The sequence below is a fragment of the Pecten maximus genome, chromosome 15, assembly GCF_902652985.1.
Source record: "Pecten maximus chromosome 15, xPecMax1.1, whole genome shotgun sequence".
In the NCBI taxonomy this organism is placed as follows: domain Eukaryota; kingdom Metazoa; phylum Mollusca; class Bivalvia; order Pectinida; family Pectinidae; genus Pecten; species Pecten maximus.
The window spans coordinates 21322979-21347776 of NC_047029.1; the positions used below are offsets into that span (position 1 = coordinate 21322979).

Sequence of the window (24798 nt, forward strand, 5' to 3'; positions counted from 1 at the left end):
ATGATATAATTGCTATTTTTCACAAGTTCTTAAATACTGGTGACAATTTAAAAAATATCTAATATCAAATAAGTTGATTTGATCAATAAATTGCTGTCAATTGGTTTTTATGCCAGTTGAGTATCAGATGGCATCCACAGACATTAAGTTTAATTAAGTTCAATTAATCTCATTGATAATGATCTATAATGTAATTTATAATATACATAAATGTCAGTATTCTGATTATCATATGACACCGATTTTAGAGACAGCTGCCTGAGAAAAAAAAAATTGTTCCAATATTTGAAAAGCACAATGCCTTTTAATTTACATATTGTTATAAAATTGCCCCTAAAGTCAGGAAACATAAACGTATGCAATAGTGGGCAGTTCTTTCTGAGTGTATGGAGTCTGATCCAGATAATTCAGAATCCTTGAATATACATATAATACTGAAGTCTGTATATGAGTATACATACAGGAACTATATAGAGATGTAAACTTTACAGGTATTTTACAATAATTGTGAAACAAGTTATTATATTAAGTTGGTATAAGTTATATCAACTTAATAATAACATATTAATCACGCTTGTTGGCCCCGATGGAAGCGTATGAGGGGTCTAAGTGTGGGAGGAGAGTACCCACATGGTCGGAAAGGTGACCCCTAACCTTTTAATGTCCAATTGGGGAATCAAACCCTGGTCGACTAGATAAAAGGCAAGTGTACAGTTACCACTGTGCCACCTGACCACTATTTGAGATTCAATCATTTTTTAAATGTTTTCTTGGATATTAACAAATTCACTGACTAATGCCTATGTCAGCCCTCTCACTAAATTGAGATTCAATGATATACCCAAGTAATACAACAAGATCAGCAAAATCTGAGAGTTTCCCAAAACACTTAAAGGATTTTGAGTGAAAATGGAATCTGTATATAAATCTGAGAGTTTCCCAAAACACTTAAAGGATTTTGAGTGAAAATGGAATCTGTATATGGCTCAAAGTCAAATGGTCCAGACAAAACTTGATATCCTGTCAGGATAACTAAGGTGGAATTCAAATGGTCCAGACAAAACTTGATATCCTGTCAGGATAACTAAGGTGGAATTCAAATGGTCCAGACAAAACTTGATATCCTGTCAGGATAGCAAAGATCAAAGTCAAAAGGCCCAGACAAAACTTGATATCCTGTCAGGATAACTAAGGTCAAGGTCAACAGGTCGAGACAAAACTTGATATCCTGTCAATATCACTAAGCTGGGCGGCTAGATGTAGCAAATGTTTTGGACATGATACTATCGTAAGCTGTGTTTGCCTATTGTCATGCAAACCAGAAGATAATGATACAGTTTGCTCTGTTTGTTTTACATAACGATAATCCACATTGTACATTTGTATCTACATGGTATTTAAATGACCATAAGCAAAACTAACATCTTCAGATTTAGGGAGTATTTTTTAACTTAATTGGGATGGGCTGCTCAATGCAATTTCAAAAGATGCAATGTATAATGCAGAAATGCAGCAAAATAGTCATTTATTCTACCTTCACCTAAATTGGATCTGAACAAAACAATTTTTTTTTTTAAAAATGCCGGATTTCAATGCAGCAAACAGAAAGCACCAATTTGATTGGTCAAATAAATGATATAAGCTGTGATGATATATGTTGATTATTTCTTCTACTTCAATGGAGAAAAAAATATCTGATGCCGTCAAAAAACTTTGTAATCTCTCAATTGGCTGAATATTGGCAGATAAAACAATACTGAATAAATAACACAACAAATAAATATACATGTAAAAAGAACAAGGCAGATCATTATTTAAGATCTGGAACAATGCTTTTGTACTCTGTAGTTGCTAACACTAAACTGAAAATGCAACAATAATCTAACATGCGACAAAATGTGGAAGGGAATAGAAGCACATGCTTTAATCTGAAGGTCTGAACACTAGGTCTGGCTACTATCAGGTTTTAATGTTTTATAAAATACATTATCTTTGCTACGCCAGACAGGATTTTTTTCGTTAGGCGTTATAGATCTCATTCAAATAAATTCATCTGATCATCAAAATAACAGAAGCCTGAACTTAATAACAATATTTTACCAAAAAAGTTTATCAAAGGCAGGATGTTTGAAAATTCAGTCCAGAAGATATATCTGAAAGAAATTACCTGAATCAAGTTTACAGTAATCATGTGGGATAACATAAAACATTAACCGAACATTAATGTTCGTTTAAAAAATACGAAAAATATCACACACTCAAATCGTATACTGGTTGTTATATACCATACATCAATAGTTTATTCATCAATATTTCTACTTAAATGTGACAATTTTTTTGTTGACAAAATAACACCTGAATCTATTATACAGAACAGGGACAAAAGTATTCAAACAACTAATTGTTATTAACCCAAGTGTGAATACCTTTGTTCAACATCTATAATAAGTAATATCCCGTTTTAATTGTTTCTATTACTTTGTCCGACTCTCAAGATATTTACATTGGACTTTATCCTAAACCAATTGAGTTGATAAAAATAGATCGTAGATTTGGATTTCAGCTTTCTATCACCAGTTACCGGGTAAGTGTAGATATTCTCATCATTTAACAACTTAAAAAAAAACATAATGAAAAATAATATAAAAATTATATATAAAAGAAAAACAGATTAAAATAATTCTCAAAACACAATGAAAAACCTAAAATGATTCTACTGGACAACATGAATATGGATGACATTTTCAGGCCTAAAGAAGGCTGTTGTTATAAAGCTGGGAGCGATGTGTTGTAGATATCTGTTAATCCCATCAGCGTAGCGTTGATCACCGTTTCGGCAGTGGTGTTTCCCGATAGGATCGAAGATGTAACATTCTGCATCAGACAGGAAGGAGGGGCAGGGAACTCTGTCACCAACAAACCTAAACAAACATCGGATAATCAGGAAGATAATTATGATTTTATTTGAAAATAATTAATTTTTCTTTGTTTTCATGGTAAATATTCAAATGTGATTGGTCGAAAAATTCTTTTCATTTTTCTATGAAAGAAATTCTGAGAATGGCGCGAAAAATGTGACGTCACAATACGACAATTGACGTTGCGTATTGATTTGAGAAAAAGAATCCCATTTAAAACCAGTAAAATTGTACATAAAACATGCTTTAAATTAGAAAATCATTTTCAAAAATTAATTATAAGCGTTGATGTCAATTTTTTTTAGTTTCATCGGGGTATGAAACAAATTTTGTTTGCAAACTTCTGTAAGAATCCGCTACGCGGTATGTTTCATACCCCGATGAAACTAAAAAAAAATGACATCAATACTTAAACAAATAAATTTTACTAATGGAGTAAATGTTGTTAATCGTACTACAAGTGTAAAAGAAGAAGCACATATTCCTAAAATTCACAATTGTTATCAGGGACACTTCCGTTTTTTATGCTGTTTGAATGATTTGATCAATTTGGTAGCTTTATATATATTACAACTCTAGCTACTAGCTGGTCATGCCAGTTGATAAAATTCTCCCAATATTACTTGGAAGTTGTTTTTCTAAATGGACATTCCAACTAGTGAAATTTCCTGTTTCTTGATTCATATATGTTCATACCTGAAAAAATTGTGGTTATAAATCATATTTAATTAGTAGATGTGAAATTATCAGCTCTTAAACCAGAAAACATCTGTAAAACTGGTTTGGTTTGTTAAACCTCGTTAACTTACCTGCCACTGAGGCAGTGAGAAGACAGGTGACGATACCACCAAGGAGTGCTCGCATCACCACAGAAGCCAAATCGCCTCTACGTTGTGGGGCCATGGGACCAAGAGCCCCCAACATGACTCCTATGGACCCAAGGTTTGAAAATCCACACAGGGCGTAAGTCGCAATCACCTCTGATCTCAACTGGGTAAAAATAATCAGATTAATATCAACAAAGAGATAAAAGAAATTATGAGTTTTAATATGTGAATATCACCAAATCTATTGAGTTTATTCATATAAATGAGAGAAACTAGCCATTGAAAGGTGCGTCCAAGGTCTGAGAAACAGAGCAACATCCGACCCACCATCAGAGCTAGTTGACCATTGCTTAAACCTTGTCAACCGTCCAATTACCCATGCACTTATAACAATAAATGTATTAATGAGTTCGAGTTATAGATCCAATGCCATTCATTCTGGTTAGATGGATTATAAAATCCTTCACACCTCAGCTGGATGCCAAATATTGTATGCAGGGTGATTGAGTAATAGAGAAAATCAGGGTTATCGAGTAATAGAGAAAATCAGGGTGATCGAGTAATAGAGAAAATCAGGGTGATCGAGTAATAGAGAAAATCAGGGTGATCGAGTAATGGAGAAAATCAGGGTGATCGAATAATGGAGAAAATCAGGGTGATCGAGTAATGGAGAAAATCAGGGTGATCAAGTAATGGAGAAAATCAGGGTGATCGAATAATGGAGAAAATCAGGGTGATCGAGTAATGGAGAAAATCAGGGTGATCGAGTAATGGAGAAAATCAGGGTGATCGAGTAATGGAGAAAATCAGGGTGATCGAGTAATGGAGAAAATCAGGGTGATCGAGTAATGGAGAAAATCAGGGTGATCGAATAATGGAGAAAATCAGGGTGATCGAGTAATAGAGAAAATCAGGTGCATCAATCACAACAGCATGAAGAATTTTCTAAATTTATTTGGTACCTGTCGACCAGTTTTGCCCTCCAAGGCTTCTTCAGGACAACAAACTCAATTTTTAGAAGTTTGTACAACTATGGACCATGGGGAACCAACTTTTCACATTTGAGAAATATCCCTCCAGTTCGTTTCAAGAAATAGCAATAACAAATTTCAACTCTAAAATTCTGATGATGGTGAGCTAAAAATGATGGGGGAGTCATTCAATGTATTATAAGACAGTTATCCACCTGGGAAAGTGATATTTTCTGAGGCTGAATTGATAAATCATCATATTCAACTGCAAACTGGTCGATTATTGTAGTATATAATCCTGAGAAATATTTTGAATTTACCAGTCGTAATATTTCTATCAAATCAGTAAGCTTTCTACTTATCAGTTTACAAACTATAAAGATTAATCAATATTCAAACCCAGAGATTCTTCTTCTTGAAGAAGAAGATGGCAGTATATATCAGTTTGTCTGTCATTTGGAGTTGTCTCCCTGTACAGGATGAGGACACCATTATACTTACAGACATAACCGGGCCGTCCAGACACCATCATACTTACAGATATAACCGGGCCGTCCAGACACCATTATACTTACAGATATAACCGGGCCGTCCAGACACCATTATACTTACAGACATAACCGGGCCGTCCAGACACCATCATACTTACAGATATAACCGGGCCTTCCAGACACCATTATACTTACAGATATAACCGGGCCGTCCAGACACCATTATACTTACAGATATAACCGGGCCGTCCAGACACCATTATACTTACAGATATAACCGGGCCGTCCAGACACCATTATACTTACAGACATAACCGGGCCGTCCAGACACCATTATACTTACAGATATAACCGGGCCGTCCAGACACCATTATACTTACAGATATAACCGGGCCGTCCAGACACCATTATACTTACAGATATAACCGGGCCGTCCAGACACCATTATACTTACAGACATAACTGGGCCGTCCAGACACCATTATACTTACAGATATAACCGGGCCGTCCAGACACCATTATACTTACAGACTATAACCGGGCCGTCCAGACACCATTATACTTACAGATATAACCGGGCCGTCCAGACACTGTTCTCTGGCTTTGATGTATGTAGACAGTTCACTGTAGGCAATAAACTCATTCAGGAACGTTTTGATCCCGATCAGTCCGCCGACCACATTGGCATCGCTCCAGTCCACTCCCATCAGATACGCCACCGGCATCAGCAGGTATGAACAGATCATCTATGACAAATCAAATACTGTCTGTTACCAAATCAACAGTTTACAATCAAATACTGTCTGTTACCAGATCAACAGTATACAATCAAATACTGTCTGTTACCAAATCAACAGTTAACAATCAAATACTGTCTGTTACCAGATCAACAGTTTACAATAAAATACTGTCTGTTACCAGATCAACAGTATACAATAAAATACTGTCTGTTACCAGATCAACAGTATACCGTCAAATACTGTCTGTTACCAGATCAACAGTATACAATCAAATACTGTCTGTTACCAGATCAACAGTATACAATAAAATACTGTCTGTTACCAGATCAACAGTATACAATCAAATACTGTCTGTTACCAGATCAACAGTATACAATCAAATACTGTCTGTTACCAGATCAACAGTATACCGTCAAATATTGTCTGTTACCAGATCAACAGTATACCGTCAAATACTGTCTGTTACCAGATCAACAGTATACCGTCAAATATTGTCTGTTACCAGATCAACAGTATACCGTCAAATATTGTCTGTTACCAGATCAACAGTATACAATCAAATATTGTCTGTTACCAGATCAACAGTATACAATCAAATACTGTCTGTTACCAGATCAACAGTATACCGTCAAATATTGTCTGTTACCAGATCAACAGTTTACAATCAAATACTGTCTGTTACCAAATCAACAGTTAACAATCAAATACTGTCTGTTACCAGATCAACAGTATACAATCAAATACTGTCTGTTACCAGATCAACAGTATACAATCAAATATTGTCTGTTACCAGATCAACAGTATACAATCAAATACTGTCTGTTACCAGATCAACAGTATACAATCAAATACTGTCTGTTACCAGATCAACAGTATACAATCAAATACTGTCCGTTACCAGATCAACAGTATACAATCAAATACTGTCTGTTACCAGATCAACAGTATACAATCAAATACTGTCTGTTACCAGATCAACAGTATACCGTCAAATACTGTCTGTTACCAGATCAACAGTATACCGTCAAATATTGTCTGTTACCAGATCAACAGTATACCGTCAAATATTGTCTGTTACCAGATCAACAGTATACAATCAAATATTGTCTGTTACCAGATCAACAGTATACAATCAAATACTGTCTGTTACCAGATCAACAGTATATCAACAGTATACAATCAAATACTGTCTGTTACCAGATCAACAGTATATCAACAGTATACAATCAAATACTGGGCCATCATTAAAAAATTGTTTGTTTGTGGTTACCCGACCGACTCACTAAAATAGCCGCGACTCAAACAATTTTTTGGACCTTTGCTATTTTTTTTTTTTTTTATCTGCTGCTTCCCCCAGCGGTAACACCAATATGAATGTGCCTTGTAACGAACGCACCGACAGCATACAAAATACTTTGAATGCTCTCGGGAGTTACCTTCATATTCAATACTTGCGGATTCTCTCGGGTCTTAACCATTTGAGACAACGATGAGTGTTTCAAATAAATATAGCTAGCTTAACCAACCAATCAGAAAACGCATTATGGTGATTCCCTGTGATATCAAAATATAATTCCAACAGCGATTGGTTAGTTTGGGAAAGTTACTGATGTCATTTTTCAATAATAATGAGGGTTTCCTCGGCGAGAGTGAAGCATCGATCAATCATGGCGGACGATGTAAACATTCTTTCAAAACGTGTTCGGCAGCGAGACAGACTTTGATGAATACAATGATTTTGTTGTTAGACAGAATTAGGGAAGACAAAGTTTATTTAGCAGAGGTTATTTGCCTGGCAGATATATAGTTACATTTAATCCATCTCAAGATAGATATCGACACGGAGCGGATCAATGGCGGTATAAAAATTTTCTTCGGCTGTGAAGATAGAACCGCTTGATGCAATCTTCAAATAAAAGCGTTTTAGGTGTTGAAAAGTAGATATCATTAATATAAAATATTTCTAAAAGTTTGGCTTTGATGAGATCAATCAATTTATATCGGTACACAGCTTCTGATGTCTCTTTGATCTCTAGTCTGCACAGCCATTCCTGGCAGACGGAGAAACGATGTCTGTTTCACTCATAAAAAAGTTACACAGGTGAGGTCAAATACATCTCTATCGAATTAAAAATTTTGAGACACTGATTTCTTCATCGAAATATATTTTATCCAGTATCAATATGCCACTCATAATAGTTGACAAATCTAGTAACAAAATCATCTTTCTTGCTTTTAAATTGCAAATATTTGTTTTTTACCATCATTTGCACCTGTTGATTAAAATGCTGAAGACACAATTGACAACATATATTCAAACTAGAGATAACAACAAACATTTTTTATACAAGTTTTATTCTCATATTTTTTAAGTTATACACATTTGAAAAAAAAAATTAATTTTGTAAAATATCAAAATATTAATTCAGTCATGGGGGAAGTGGTATACAAAAATATGTAACATTGAAAACATAAAATGTTCATTGGGTGTGCTGTTTTAACCGATTTCAAATTGTGCTTTTTTATTTCTTTTCAAACAAATGAGAGTTGTTATGTTGTTGGATGATTAACCAGTTTGAAAGTTCTTTTTCTTATTAAACTGAATTCATATATAAACATATAAGATCAGACATGTATTAAAAAAAAAAAAAAAAAATACCTACCTACCTACCCAGTGAAAAAAATGTGGGTCGGGTAACCACAAACAAACAATTTTTTAATGATGGCCCTGTCTGTTACCAGATCAACAGTATATCAACAGTATACAATCAAATACTGTCTGTTACCAGATCAACAGTATATCAACAGTATACAATCAAATACTGTCTGTTACCAGATCAACAGTATACAATCAAATACTGTCTGTTACCAGATCAACAGTATATCAACAGTATACAATCAAATACTGTCTGTTACCAGATCAACAGTATATCAACAGTATACAATCAAATACTGTCTGTTACCAGATCAACAGTATACAATCAAATACTGTCTGTTACCAGATCAACAGTTTACAATCAAATACTGTCTGTTACCAGATCAACAGTATACAATCAAATACTGTCTGTTACCAGATCAACAGTTTACAATCAAATACTGTCTGTTACCAGATCAACAGTATACAATCAAATACTGTCTGTTACCAGATCAACAGTATACCGTCAAATATTGTCTGTTACCAGATCAACAGTATACAATCAAATACTGTCTGTTACCAGATCAACAGTATACCGTCAAATACTGTCTGTTACCAGATCAACAGTATACAATCAAATACTGTCTTACCAATCAACAGTATACAATCATACTGTCTGTTACCAGATCAACAGTATACAATCAAATACTGTCTGTTACCAGATCAACAGTATACAATCAAATACTGTCTGTTACCAGATCAACAGTATACCGTCAAATACTGTCTGTTACCAGATCAACAGTATACAATCAAATACTGTCTGTTACCAGATCAACAGTATATCAACAGTATACAATCAAATACTGTCTGTTACCAGATCAACAGTATACAATCAAATACTGTCTGTTACCAGATCAACAGTATACCGTCAAATACTGTCTGTTACCAGATCAACAGTATACCGTCAAATACTGTCTGTTACCAGATCAACAGTATACCGTCAAATATTGTCTGTTACCAGATCAACAGTATACAATCAAATACTGTCTGTTACCAGATCAACAGTATACAATCAAATACTGTCTGTTACCAGATCAACAGTATATCAACAGTATACAATCAAATACTGTCTGTTACCAGATCAACAGTATACAATCAAATACTGTCTGTTACCAGATCAACAGTATACAATCAAATACTGTCTGTTACCAGATCAACAGTATACCGTCAAATACTGTCTGTTACCAGATCAACAGTATACAATCAAATACTGTCTGTTACCAGATCAACAGTATACAATCAAATACTGTCTGTTACCAGATCAACAGTATACAATCAAATACTGTCTGTTACCAGATCAACAGTTTACAATCAAATACTGTCTGTTACCAGATCAACAGTATACAATCAAATACTGTCTGTTACCAGATCAACAGTATACCGTCAAATATTGTCTGTTACCAGATCAACAGTATACCGTCAAATACTGTCTGTTACCAGATCAACAGTATACCGTCAAATATTGTCTGTTACCAGATCAACAGTATACCGTCAAATATTGTCTGTTACCAGATCAACAGTATACAATCAAATACTGTCTGTTACCAAATCAACAGTTTACAATCAAATACTGTCTGTTACCAGATCAACAGTATACAGTCAAATACTGTCTGTTACCAGATCAACAGTTTACAATCAAATACTGTCTGTTACCAAATCAACAGTTTACAATCAAATACTGTCTGTTACCAGATCAACAGTTAACAATCAAATACTGTCTGTTACCAATCAACAGTTAACAATCAAATACTGTCTGTTACCAGATCAACAGTATACAATCAAATACTGTCTGTTACCAGATCAACAGTATACCGTCAAATATTGTCTGTTACCAGATCAACAGTATACAATCAAATACTGTCTGTTACCAGATCAACAGTAATCAATCCATTCTGAAAACAACAACTCTTTGGCAACATCAAAATAATCAAAAGTTGATCTGCTTCACTTTATATATGTATCAATGAATCAAGAATTGTCACTCTTGAAATATTTTTCATAGTTCCAAGAAAGTGAATTTAACTGTCTTCACTATCTTCTACCTTTCTTCCGATTCCTGTATAATACAAATTTTTGTTTCTTTTGCTAGGGGATAGAATAAGTCTGTAAAAAGTAGCTACTTTCTTTCCCAAGGATTTCTTCTGGTTGTGAAAGAAACGAAATTTTACAAAGGTCTGACAATTCTATTTTAATAGCCCACATAATTCTAAAACTGATTTCAAACATTTTCACTAGGTTAATACAAATCTTAAAAAATGTCCTAGTGCTATTTTGGACAGTGTACACATTGATGAACAATTATCAAAAATCATACACAATCCTAACAGGAGAGGGAAAATGCAGTGACCAGACTGTGGCTCGAACCCCGGACCTCCAAACTCTAGACGGACGCTCTAACCATTTGAGCTATTTGTATATTTCCACCTGTGCTCAGCCCAGCCCAATCAAAATCTGTTCAAGGTGCAAAGCAAGATTGGCATTGGTATTTTTCTGTCAGAATTATTTATATGAATTCTTACCTGGAAGGAAAAGTTGGGAATGCCAACAAAACTACCGAACCAGGAAAGTATGGCGTTTACACAGGAAAGCATGGCCAGGAAAGCGATGAGGTTGGCGGCAATGTTGGCCACTAATTTGATTGAAGCAGACGCTCCACCCGCCGCAGCCTCGATCACATTCTTCTCCCTGTAATACATAAAACCCATTCATAAACAACCAAATGTTGATTCAGTATCTGATTCTAAGACTATGTGGCCAATATTTATATTCGGTTCCACTACATATACACTGGTACAAGTTTGTGGCATTCTTTTGTATCCCCATCAACTGAAGTAGGAAATGGATGGCGGAAAAGACTATATCCCAAAACAAATTAATCCACCTCCATTTTGCATTGATTGATGGCAGTTTTGCAATTCTAGTCATTTACGAGATGCAACTCTATCAATGCAAAATTTATAAATCCTTACCCCATATACTAATTTCAAAAGATATTTTACTGTCAAAATGTATACAATACAGACATTACATATATTCAAACAACAATGAGTACCACCAATATCAGATATCAACCAGTTAAGCTAGCAAACATTAAACAACATAATATAATACAGATAAAAGACACCTACTTTGGTAGTTGAGGTTGTATACAGGCATCGGTCTCTAGGCCTTCTTCAATCCTATAAATAAGAATGAAAAACATCAGAATTCATGTTTGAAACAACAAAAACATTTTTACTTATGTGTAACAGGAGACAACCACACCAGGACTCGAACACGAGACCTCGGAACTGTAGACAGTTGAGCTACCCAGCCACTGGCATTCAGCTCAGTCCAGTTCTGCTACATTTCTCCCGTTTCAACAAATGTGACCCCGAACACACAAGACCCTATACCATCTGATTATGGTGGGCTAAAAACTCACTCTTCTGGTGTAGGTTCTGATCGACCAGTAGGTAAAACTTTCAGCTTGCTTTCTTCTGTCTCTGGGTACAGGAGTTTGGAAATAGCCAGTGCACACGGAGCATTCATTACAGATGCACAAAGCAGGTGTTCAGCAGGTACCTACAAAACAAAATTAAACAAATATTAAGAGTCAATAGGGCCTGTATCACTCACCTGTTTTAATACCGAATATATGTGTAACCTCTGTGACCTTCACATTGGTGTATCATATTCAAGAAAATATAATGTTTATCAAATCTGGCTAATATTTTGCAAATCTGTATGACGACTGTCAAAGTTAAAAACCCAGTGTCACACCTGTACTATAAATTATAGAAGTTGTCAGTATGGTGTAGGCCAGAGTTTCAGGTAAGAAACCCAGTGTCACACCTGTACTGTTTATGTACCTGCTTGTATCATTACACTGTAACACAAAGCCAACAGTATACAAATGTAACAGGAATTTAGTTTTTATCTTCAAAATCGTGTCGTCAATATTAATACCTGTAGACCTAGTGTCAAAATAAAGGAGAAATTTGTCTTTTAGAGTAGTATGACTGATATGGGCGCATGAATTACAGGTGAGAAACCCAGTGTCACACCTGTACTATAAATTATAGAAGTTGTCAGTATGGTGTGGACCAGAGTTACAGGTAAGAAACCCAGTGTCACACCTGTACTATAAATTATAGAAGTTGTCAGTATGGTGTGGACTAGAGTTACAGGTAAGAAACCCAGTGTCACACCTGTACTGTTTATGTACCTGCTTGTATCATTACACTGTAACACAAAGTCAACAGTATACAAATGTAACAGGAATTTAGTTTTTATCTTCAAAATCGTGTCGTCAATATTAATACCTGTAGACCTAGTCCTAGTGTCAAAATAAAGGAGAAATTTGTCTTTTAAAGTTGTATGACTAAGATGGGCACATGAATTTCAGGTGAGAAACCCAGTGTCACACCTGTACTATAAATTATAGAATTTGTCAGTATGGTGTAGACCAGAGTTACAGGTGAGAAACCCAGTGTCACACCTGTACTATGAATTATAGAAGTTGTCAGTATGGTACAGGTAAGAAACCCAGTGTCACACCTGTACTATAAATTATAGAAGTTGTCAGTATGGTACAGGTAAGAAACCCAGTGTCACACCAGTACTATAAATTATAGAATTTGTCTGTAGTGTGTTGACCAGAGTTACAGGTAAGAAACCCAGTGTCACACCTGTACTATAAATTATAGAAGTTATCAGTATGGTGTGGACCAGAGTTACAGGTGAGAAACCCAGTGTCACACCTGTACTATAAATTATAGAAGTTGTCAGTATGGTGTGGACTAGAGTTACAGGTAAGAAACCCAGTGTCACACCTGTACTATAAATTATAGAAGTTGTCAGTATGGTGTGGACCAGAGTTACAGGTGAGAAACCCAGTGTCACACCTGTACTATAAATTATAGAAGTTGTCAGTATGGTGTTTGCCAGAGTTACAGGTAAGAAACCCAGTGTCACACCTGTACTATAAATTATAGAACTTGTCAGTATGGTGTGAACCAGAGTTACAGGTGAGAAACCCAGTGTCACACCTGTACTCTAAATTATAGAAGTTGTCAGTATGGTACAGGTAAGAAACCCAGGGTCACACCTGTACTATAAATTATAGAAGTTGTCAGTATGGCGTGGACCAGAGTTACAGGTAAGAAACCCAGTGTCACACCTGTACTGTTTATGTACCTGCTTGTATCATTACACTGTAACACAAAGTCAACAGTATACAAATGTAACAGGTATTTAGTATTTTATCTTTTAAAATCAGGCTGTAAACATCAACAGCTCTACAATGGTTACATATACATAAACCAAGGATTTTACGTTTTAACAAGAGGCCAATGGCTACGTGGGCTCACATCATTTGCTTAATCTTAGTTTTTGTGAAATTGTCATTTTAGAATGTTGGAACTCTTCATTCATTTTAGATTTCAAAAGAAGAAATAACAATGCATATATAGCCATAGATAGCCGATTAAAAACAATGATATCAATTTGCATCAAATATTGCTGATGGCATGTTATCTACAGATGTTGGCACTTTTCAATAACATTACTGGGTATTTAGTATGATTAAACATGTATTTAAAGGTCCCTTGTAAGACAAAGCTCAACTACACACCAGTTTATAAAATATATTTTTAGATATCACTCGCTTGGCTGGTGAATTATTTGCTGTAACAAGAGAATCCAACAACACACAAGGACAATGGTACCCGATAAATTTTGAGGAAATAATTCCAGAGAATGTATGTACTGAACCCATCTGCACATATCAATGAAAACTATAGAAGATTACGAGGAGTTCCAAATGAATGTTTAACGGTCTATTTTTAGATTTCTCATCACGTTTTTTTTCAAACAATGGCAAACAATAAAACATTTTAAATTCAAATTTTCACTGAATGATCTTCAAAATATATCATCAACAAATTTGTCATCATCGAATAACCAACACATCTTCCAGATCTTCTTTGACGACAACCTGTCGAAAACCTCTGCCAAATTGATTCCTACGGGCTAGCTAGCACGCTTGTTAAAAAAATATACTGCTTCGATCTAGAAATAAGCCCATGACATGGAATAAACTCATGTCTGTTGATATAGACACCTTTTTTATGTTCGGTCAGGGAATCGAACCCCTGCCACCCAGGTGAGAGGCAAGAATGTTACCACTGTACCACCCGACCACCAGGTGTAATATATGTGCTATATCTGTCTGTTGGTTACTTCGCTACCATTAATTTTACAACACAAACTTGTCCTGAAAATGTTGAAATCTGCTATAAGATATGACGGTTCATACCCCAAACTCTATGTAAGCTGCCAACACTCCTCCGGCTATGGTAGCGAACCCACAAGTTGTCACAGCATGTAGTTCTGACTTTGTCATCAGGCCGAGGTAGGGGCGGATCAGGATTGGAGCCTCAGTCTGTAAACAAAAGGCGTTCAAGCATATCAAATTCAATCAGAAATGAAAAAAAAAAATATTCTACGTATTAGGGAAATAGTTCTGGGGTTCCTAAAACACCATTAACACTGGATTTGTAGCAGCTATTTGCAGTGATAATGATCCACAATTTCTTCAAACAATAGCTATACATAAAATGCAGCTTTATGTTTATAATTTAATGAGAAAATACACAATGGACAATATTTGTGATTTGAAAGGAATAATTAAGGTTTCATGTAGAAACACCTTAATTTAAACTGTTTGCTGTCACACTGAATTGGTCATTTTATGAAAATTATTTAAATGAAAGGACTGCAAATAAAAAACTGTAGATTTACAACATCAACATCCCGTCCCGAGTGCTTATCAGATCTACTAAAGTTTCGCTCCTCACCAGACCAACGAAGATGTTTCCTGCGGCACACAAAGACTCGGCTGCAGTCGTTCCTAGGGTTACCCTCATAATCCAGGCAATTTTACCAATGACCACTTGCATAACTCCCAAGTAGTACATCACAGAGATGGCACAGCTGAAGAACACGATAACTGGCAAAACCTGGCGCACAGAAAAACAAAGAATTGAAATACAATACATTGTACATTTATGCTTTGAATCAATGTAACACTGATATTTTGAAGAAATATCTTATGTTTAAAATCTTGGTCAATCAAAATGAACTGATGATTTGATGGCAATTCAAAATGGATGCTTTTGAATATGCTTTATCCCTTTTAATTGATTAAATGATATGATAAAACAAAGTGTTATAAAGATGTAAGGGAGACAACCTCGCAAAAATGGCATGTTTGATGTGTTGCTTAACAGCTTTACGATATTAGTTTATAATTTAATTTTGCTTGTAACAAGCATTTTCATTGGCTCAAAAAATTATGTTATCATCTCATAACATAAAAAAAAATAAAAGGAACTACTTTCAGTTATACCGGAAGTAGCGGAGTAATCGTTGTTCACGGGATTTTGTATTTATCGATGTGTTTTTAAATATCTGGAACAAAATAAACATGTTAAACTTAATGAAAATGTTTCTTATCGTTGTTAATTAAATTATAAGGGTTAACTGTAATATTTTTTTTACGTTATTGAGCAGTAACACAAAAAACTGGGGTGTACTCTTTTCATAAACCGCTTCGCGGTTTATTCAGAGTACACCCCAGTTTTTTGTGTTATTGCTCAATAACGTAAAAAAAATATTAGATAACCCTTAAATATATTTTACAACTATAATGGCAGCTATGATATTTTCAAACATGATTTTTGCAATGTTTTAATTAACTATGACAAATATTTGTTACACTGCTGACGTTTTATAAACATCACACAAACCTTCATAGCAAAGAAATGATCCGTGTATTTTTCCCCAAACACAAACTGTGTTCCATTGTTTGTGAAGCTGAGAAATATCTGGATTTTTTCTCCAAGAAATTTGAATGCAGTGTATCCCACACTCAGCTTGAGAATCAGAGAGGCAAAGAAAAACTGTAACACTAGTCCACCAGCCACAGGTCTCCAGTTTACCTAAAGTTAACAAATAATCAGGGAGTCAAGTGGATCAAAGATATTGATCTTGTTATATATGTTAAGAGCGTCAAAGTTTAAAACATATCTCAAAATATTACAAATACATGTATTCATATATTAAATTGAAATGAAAAACTTAAATAACATAGAGTAATTGCATATTTTTTTCAGAGGGACAATAACTTCAAAATTCAAATCAGGGATAAACATAATGACTACCTATATGACTAATCCTAATGACTAATCACAATTAGGTTTAATTACGTATTTGCCCTTTTAGCTATACATGTATGTAGACCAACATTGTCTATTTTTTCCCCCATTTTAGTACACGTTTTTCTGTATTCCATTTTACCTTGGTAGGATGTGCTGAACAGAGCCACATGGCCAATATGAAGACGGCAATTCCTATGAGGGAGATAGCGTTTTCTGGTCGTACCCATACAGATGTTCCAACAATCACTATAATGGCTGCCATCACACACATTACCATTAATCTGTAGAAATAAAGGATGACTTATCACACTTTTTCCATAGATGGAGATTTAATTTTAAACAGTGTACAAAGTGATATGACCGCCTTCCAGCTTCACATTTGGGGGAATTTTCCTTAAGCTCAGTCGGTAGAGCGGTGGACCATTAGGCCGAGGGTCGAAGGTTCGACCCCCGGCCCCGGGGAGGCAAACTTTCCTGATACAGATGGTTTCTCAATAGTATAAATACTATATTTATCAGGCAATATAAAACCTGTAAATTTTGTTAATGATGCATTAAAGCAGAACAAACAAATATACTAACACTTTGACGCTCTTGATGACCCTTTTTCTGTCGTTCATGAATCTTTCCGTTGGCTGAATTACTCTCGTCTGTATCCTCTCTCCGAACTTATCACCAATGAACCACAAAGCGATGATTACCGCACCAACACAGGTCAAGGCTATAAGTGGGGTCGGGTCACGAAAACCTTTCGGTCTTACACAGGACCATCGCCGCAACGAAATACGACACATAGGCTATCGCTAGAATGGCGTAAAATCCCTGAAAAATGTGACAGACGTGTGTTATAATTCAGTATATAGCAGTAGCTGTTAATTCAGAGACAACTCCTATATACATATACAATACATTATATTTGTTGATTTCATGAATGACAAGGACCAATGTGCAAAACTGTTAACTGAATTCTCCACTCGACTTCTGAAATTGAAGGTGGTTAATTCAATGGTAAATGATGAAACAGCCCATTCATTTGGGCGAGTATAATTTGATTCAAGCTATGTTTTGTTTCTTTGGTTGCTGGGTTCATCACTCTATGATCAGCCAGGGTCATTTTAAGGCGGAGTCTACCTCACTGAACAACATATGGGAGGCCCGTCACATGCCATCCAGAGCAATTAGGGTAAAGTTTCTTGCCACAGGACACAACCACGACAGTACAGACCAGCCTGTTTCTCAGCTTCCCAAGAAACACAAACTGATATGGGAAGGGAGTATCAAACAGCACACCTTGGATTTTCACCTGAGGTAAAGTGGTCGGCATTCTAACCAACTGAGCTATCGAGGCTTCCAACTATGGCCCAAGTAGCCCAACATTAAAGTTAAATAATATCATGCGTTTTTAAGGATTTAGTTTCCAGCATGATGTATTTTAATACAATCTGACAGTTTATACAGAAGAAAAATCTGCTTGCAAAGATAGCTTTTTTATATTTTTATTTTGACAACTACTTTACCAAAAGAGGGAATCCACTTGCCTGTATCAGCAGCTTAATCAACCTCTGAAATTGGTCTACAGTTACAAGACCGCGAAATCCATAATTATAATTTATTTGAAATATGGTATAAAAATGGAGGATCATTCTAAATTACAAACTAAAATAACAATAACAGTTAGTTACCCGACAAATTCTGCTTTTCCTGGATCTGTAGAAGTCTGTCAATAAGCTGTGAGCTTGAATGAATCCTGAGAACAGGTTGAAATCTTGCGGGGGCGTCTTATCCTCATCCGGACTATTTCCAATATTACAGGCCACATCACCTACAGGCAAATCATTTTCCATAATAAATATTTCAATTTCTACTCAAGTTGGACTCGATGAAACTACCAAACTTAATCTGTTTCATTTGCTCATGAATTTGACCAGATTAACACTGATCAGTGCGTATGAATACATGGTTAAAATCCTTCCGCGGAACGATTTCACTTTTTCTATATTGTTGTTATAAACATGGATTAATTATTAAAATTATCAAATTTATAATGTATTCTTTTATTATATGAAAGACCAGATATGCTTGATACTTCTATTTTGACAAAATAATGCTGTTTTTTATCCTAAAATTGCAGACTATTTTACTCGACTGACTAGACATGCACAATCCGGAACTCCTCAGGCTTTTCCGCATTTGGACTTGCACATGCTTCGAGACATTAATATCTAGACTGCCTTTTTTATTCGAAAAAAAAACCCAATTGAAATATAAGGATTGAATCTTGATTTGGTCGATTTCATGGGGTCATGAATTGAGTTGCTCTTGAGACAAATTCAACATGAACTGCTTCGCAATTTAACGGTTCTAAAAATTTTGTAGCAATGTTGGATACATTTGGTCGACTGTTGTACTGAAAAGGTACCGTATTAAATGGAAAACCAAAATTTGTGTTGCTTGTTTCTGTCTTTTAATAGGGTATTTGAAAACTTTTGACAACTTCGGAAAAAAATATCTTTTAAATGCCTTATCATTCACTAAATAATGAATTGGTTGGTAAAATCTGCATTTTCCCAATGAAGTCATCAAAAGTTACCAAAATCTTTAAATCTGGTAATTTTCATTGAAGGTCGCAAAATCAAGCAACCTATATTTATAATCGTTTCCCTTCTTTCCTCACAATTAACACTTTTTCTGCACATACACTCCAATCAGCAACCACCCTACTGAGGTGTCATTCTTACCTGTCCTACAAATGAAGTGCAAAATCAATTACCACTGTTTATTCTTTGCCTCGGCCTAATTGCAGTTTTCTCAGGTATGAAGTTGACTGCAGTTGAAGTTATGTCCTCATAAGGGGGAGGCTGACTGGTCATTGAATCTGTGCTTTGTCCGAACACCTCAGCATCCTTTGACTTTTCTTCATGTTCAACTTCTGTATAAGTGTATGCAGCAGGCATCTTCTAGCTTTAAAGGAAGATAAGATCCACATTTATCTTAGAACGAATATTCATACCCTGCCTAGTGCCTACACTGCTCTCCGGCAGGACGACCATCTGTCAGAAATTGTCCGTCCGTCGTCCAGAGCTACGTTATCGCAGCTACATTTATCTATGCACATGTACCATGTCACCTCAACCATCCATCAATATGTATAAAATAGTATTAACTCTGACATAAGCATATTCTTTTACTTCTAAAATATGGCATGTAATGTTTGACCAATGGTATATGTTCATACAAAAATAATGTGCTAATTTATAGTGTTATTTTTTGTGAAAACACCATTTTATGCAATTTTGCTTGAACAGTAACAAATGGCTAAGTTCACGATTCTGAACAACAAAAAGCATGAAACGTGTTTTATCTGATTTTACCAGAGATCCTTCCGTGAAAAGTCATAATAAATTGATGTTTTCACAAAATAAATTTGAAATTCAATATTCACACAACTTCATAATTTACTCAAAATTATAGATCCCTTACACTCTGCTCTTGTCCATAATGGCAAGAAATACATGTGTTTGATAAAACCATGAAATATTATTTTAATCTTAATTCTCATTGATCATCAGGACCAATTGTGGTAATCCATGCCGAAATAATTAGCAATCAGATAAAAAACAAAATGTATATATATGTATACCCATTTATGAAGTTCAGGATGATAAACTTTTTATAAAACGATTTTAACGGTTTGGTAAAATTTACATGAGCAGTGATATTGATCTGTGAGTAGTAATATTAGTTGAGTGAACTATTTTAAAACATTCTGTTTATAATTGTTATATGTTTTTCCTGTCTAAGAAATGCAATAAAAGCTCAGATGTTAATATTTAAATTCTTTTTAGCAATATTCCCAGTTGCCACGGTGCAATAATTAATTTTTCTTTGTTTTCATGGTAAATACTCAAATGTGATTGGTCAAAAAATTCTTTTCATTCTTCTATGAAAGAAAAATAAATAATGGGGCGAAAAAACGTGATGTCACAATACGACAATTGATGTTGCGTATTGATTTGAGAAAAAGAATCCCATATAAAATCAGTAAAATTGTACATAAAACATGTTTTAAATTAGAAAATCATTTTCAAAAATTAATTATAAGCGTTGATGTCAATTATTTTTTAGTTTCAATTTTTTTTTTTAGTTTTATAATTTTGTTTGCAAACTTCTGTAAGAATCCGCTAAGCGGATTCATACAGTTTGCAAATAAAATTTGTTTCTTACCCCGATGAAACTAAAAAAAAATGACATCAATGCTTAAATATTTTTTTGATGCAATATATGGACTTTAGTCTTGCAATATACCGTAGTTGGTATAGGCCTATATTCACAATAAGGCAAAAAAAAAGGCTTCATTTCCAATATTAAAATATGAACATGCCCCCCCAAAAAAATGGTAGGTAGGTCAGAAATATTTTTTCACTATTTTTTGTATTATCTTAAATTTGATTAATTAAACACTGTAATAGGATGTTATGCATTATGTAACATGTATATTGATATCAAGACCTGTGTGCATGCATCTTTACTTTAAATATCATTCTCAGACGATAATGTCAGAATGTTAAAATCTGCAGTTAAATATTAATTCTTTCATATCTTTTTTTTTTAAGTTCAATGTCTACACAATAGTGAGAATACACAAAGGTTGGTGCGAAATTCGCTGCTATAGAAAGACAGCTCAATTGGATAGTATGATATTTTCCTTTATTGCATTTTTGCCAGTGAAATATATAGAGGATATTGAATGGTTTCCTGTTTAATGTAATATAAATTTCACAAGTATGACAGAATGATAGAAATATCGAAATACATGTATTCTGTCATACAAGTGAAATATATGTTATATTTAACAGGAAACCATTCAATTTTCTTTTTATTTCATATCATATACTTAAAAACAAAATTGAAAACATCAAAAAAGATTTATAGTGTCAAAAAGTGCAAGTTTCAATGAGGTGAATACAAAGTTTAGTTCTGATTGGTCAAAAACTGAAAATTTATATTTTCACTGTTCATAGCTGCAGTGAAAATAGAAGTTTTATTCTTTAGATAAATTTCTATATTTCACTGGCAAAAATGCAATAAAGAATTTTATCAAATCAATAAAGTGATGTGCACTGAAAATGTAAGATTTTGCAGTGAAAATATGTTTTCCGTTTTTGACCAATCAGAGCGAACCTTTGTATTCACCTCATTGAAGCTGGCAGATTTTTCCAGTCAAAGCGAAGATAAATTGGTTATTTTGCTCTATTTCTGAAATATTCAGACCAGTTTTTGACAAAATACTCACTTGACGTTAAAGCTATTCATGCACAGATTCTCTGATAACGGCAGAAAACGCTTAAATTGCGTTGATCAGTCCTTTAAAATGGTGCCGTCAAGTTGACGTGGAGTAACGTCACAAAGAGATGACGTCGTGAATTATGTTTTTGATTCCCACACTTTTTGACATTATTAATTTTCAATTTTGCTTTGAAGTAAATAAAATGCAATAAAATGAAAATTGAAGGGTTTCCGGTTTAATATAACATATCATTCGTATGACAGAATATTTCAATATTTTTCACTTGTGCAAAATATCCATTTTCTGTCATACTTGTGAAATATATATGTTATAGGCCTATTAAACGGGAATCCATTCAATTTTTTTAATTGCATTTTATATAATTCATGATATATATATTTGGGAAAACATTCAATATCCTCTACGTATTACAACTTTCATACTATTTAAAGAACTATTAGGTTCCAAAAAAGGTGCCGGATTCATTTTTTTAAAATTCTAGTCAATAAAAACTACTGGGTTGGGGTTAAAAATAGGGAGGGTCGGGTTACTGAAAACAAAGATATTTTTTTAGGCCTAATATGATTATTTTCTTGACCCCAATTAAGGGGGGGGGGGGGGGGGGGGGGACTTCCCCAAGGGTTGATTTTGGTAGACTTTTTTCTGTATGGTACAAAACAAAAAATAAATGCTGTTGTAGAATCAAATTATGCTCCAATTAAACCCTTAAGTGACTCGACGACAATGTCAGTCTATGATCACGCGTTATTTAAACTGACCGTAATTACAGGTTTCAACTAACTTGGGCACGTGGGCGCGCATACGTGTAACACGCGTGCCATCCTAGATATATAGATATATAAAAAAAACGTACAGTACAGTATCTAGGTATTATAAGTAAGTTAAGCTTTTATAATTTTATAGTTTTACTGTCACTTTCTGGTAGACATATAGGCTTACATTGTTTCACTATATTTTTATATACGTGTTGCCATAGCCGGCCTATTGTATACAAACCGCCACCGAAATGTACTCTAGGTCACAAGTTCTAAGTGGTCTATATATATAAGTTAGAGCTTTATCAACAAAGTGTGAATGGTAATTCATGAAATCAAACTTACTTGTAGTAATGTCACTGTTACTAGATCCGTTTTCACCTTATTATTGCCGACACTTCCTGGAGGTATCCTGTGTAACACGTGTTCCGCGCGGCATAATATGTACGGGCTGGGGTCGTTTCTTGTATCCCGAGCCGAGCCCGTGCTTTTGACCCGAGCATTTTGTTTTTTCTCCTTAAGGGATAGACTGATTAAACCCATTTTTTTCTACATTAGTTTGTGTTGTTATTTGTCACATAACCGTGTCAGCAAAATTTCACGAAAATAAATATTACTCTTGAAATCACCGATTTTCATTTTTCATGTGGTCATTTCTTGTATCCCGCACTCAAGCGTGACTACTCATTTTTTGCAAATTATTTATAATACATGCTTTATTTTTGTGATATTCTTATATGCGTGCAACCAGTAAACATTACTTGTTTCAAAAATATCAACTTCAACCTAATTCTGGATTTATTTCCCGAGCCTAAGATCACCGAACTCGCTTGGCTCGCCATGTCACACCGAGCCGGTGCTAAGGGCAGACAACTCAATCGAGCCCGTGCTTTAATTTGTGTACATATATCATGTAGAACTCTTGGCCATATAAAATGTTTCCAGACTCAACGACGGGGACGTGGTTCTACGATGAGTCCATATAATTTTAATAGTTATTTAAATATTACAAACATTTTTACATTTTATACTTTAATTACATATTTCAACAAAGTATTAACTACTGTTATACAAGGCATTACACTGGCTTACCATTTCTATAGGAAGTCGCCAAAGATAAATTGCAGTTATGGGTAAACGCCACCATACATCACAGAAGTCACACAAGACTTATACTGATGTCATTCAGTGATTCAGTGGTACACATATCCTACTGTAAGTGAGCCACAAGGGTGTGAACAATGTTCAAAGGTACACAAAGCAGTCCCCATAATTGCACTCTTATAGTCTAGCTTTAATAATCATTTATTTATGAAAGGTAAGCAAGAAAAAATAAAGCAAAAATGTTTACCATCTGAGCATTTATATACGCAAATAAATTTCCAACTAATTTACAGTTAACTACCTATCTATTAAGTTTTAATTCATTAATTACATTTAATCTTAGTTGATTAATACTATAATTAGTTATGTATTTCGTAACAGCCTGTATTTCTATAGTTGAACTAACCAGCTGATTTTGGAACACTATTGTAAAATGCATGATGGAGGCCCGTCAGAGCACGAATCGGAATTGTTTTCCTTTGTCATTTTCATTACTGTATGCAAATGACCTTGAGAACAAGGGAAGAAAAGTCCTGATGAATTTTAATTGAACAATAGGTACTAATTACAGGTATTGTTTTTGGACGTGTGCCTACTATTCGAAAACTATGCAATATGTTCTATATATACCTAATATAGTTATCCAAATGATTAGAGGTTTAGCCCGAACCCAAACCTGTTTCTCGTACCCGACAACTCTACATAGATTTATCATGACAACACACACGCACTATATACCAGATTTAAAATCTTTGACAGTCAGCTAATAATACAATATACATCATCAC

At 34.7% G+C, this 24798-nt stretch overlaps 1 protein-coding gene across 1 annotated transcript; it reads right to left on the minus strand.

Moving 5' to 3' along the window:
• Positions 1-1201: 1201 nt before the first annotated feature.
• Positions 1202-23339, minus strand: LOC117343797 (sodium/nucleoside cotransporter 2-like). Its single transcript, XM_033906298.1, is given in 15 exon segments — positions 1202-2921; positions 3728-3908; positions 5774-5953; positions 11162-11327; positions 11771-11821; positions 12067-12206; positions 14941-15066; positions 15482-15643; positions 16433-16624; positions 16983-17124; positions 17426-17589; positions 17591-17665; positions 18526-18665; positions 19614-19804; positions 23252-23339. Coding segments are annotated over 14 exon segments (2058 nt in total). The 5' UTR covers positions 19798-19804; positions 23252-23339; the 3' UTR covers positions 1202-2766.
• Between the last annotated feature and the right edge of the window lie 1459 nt (positions 23340-24798).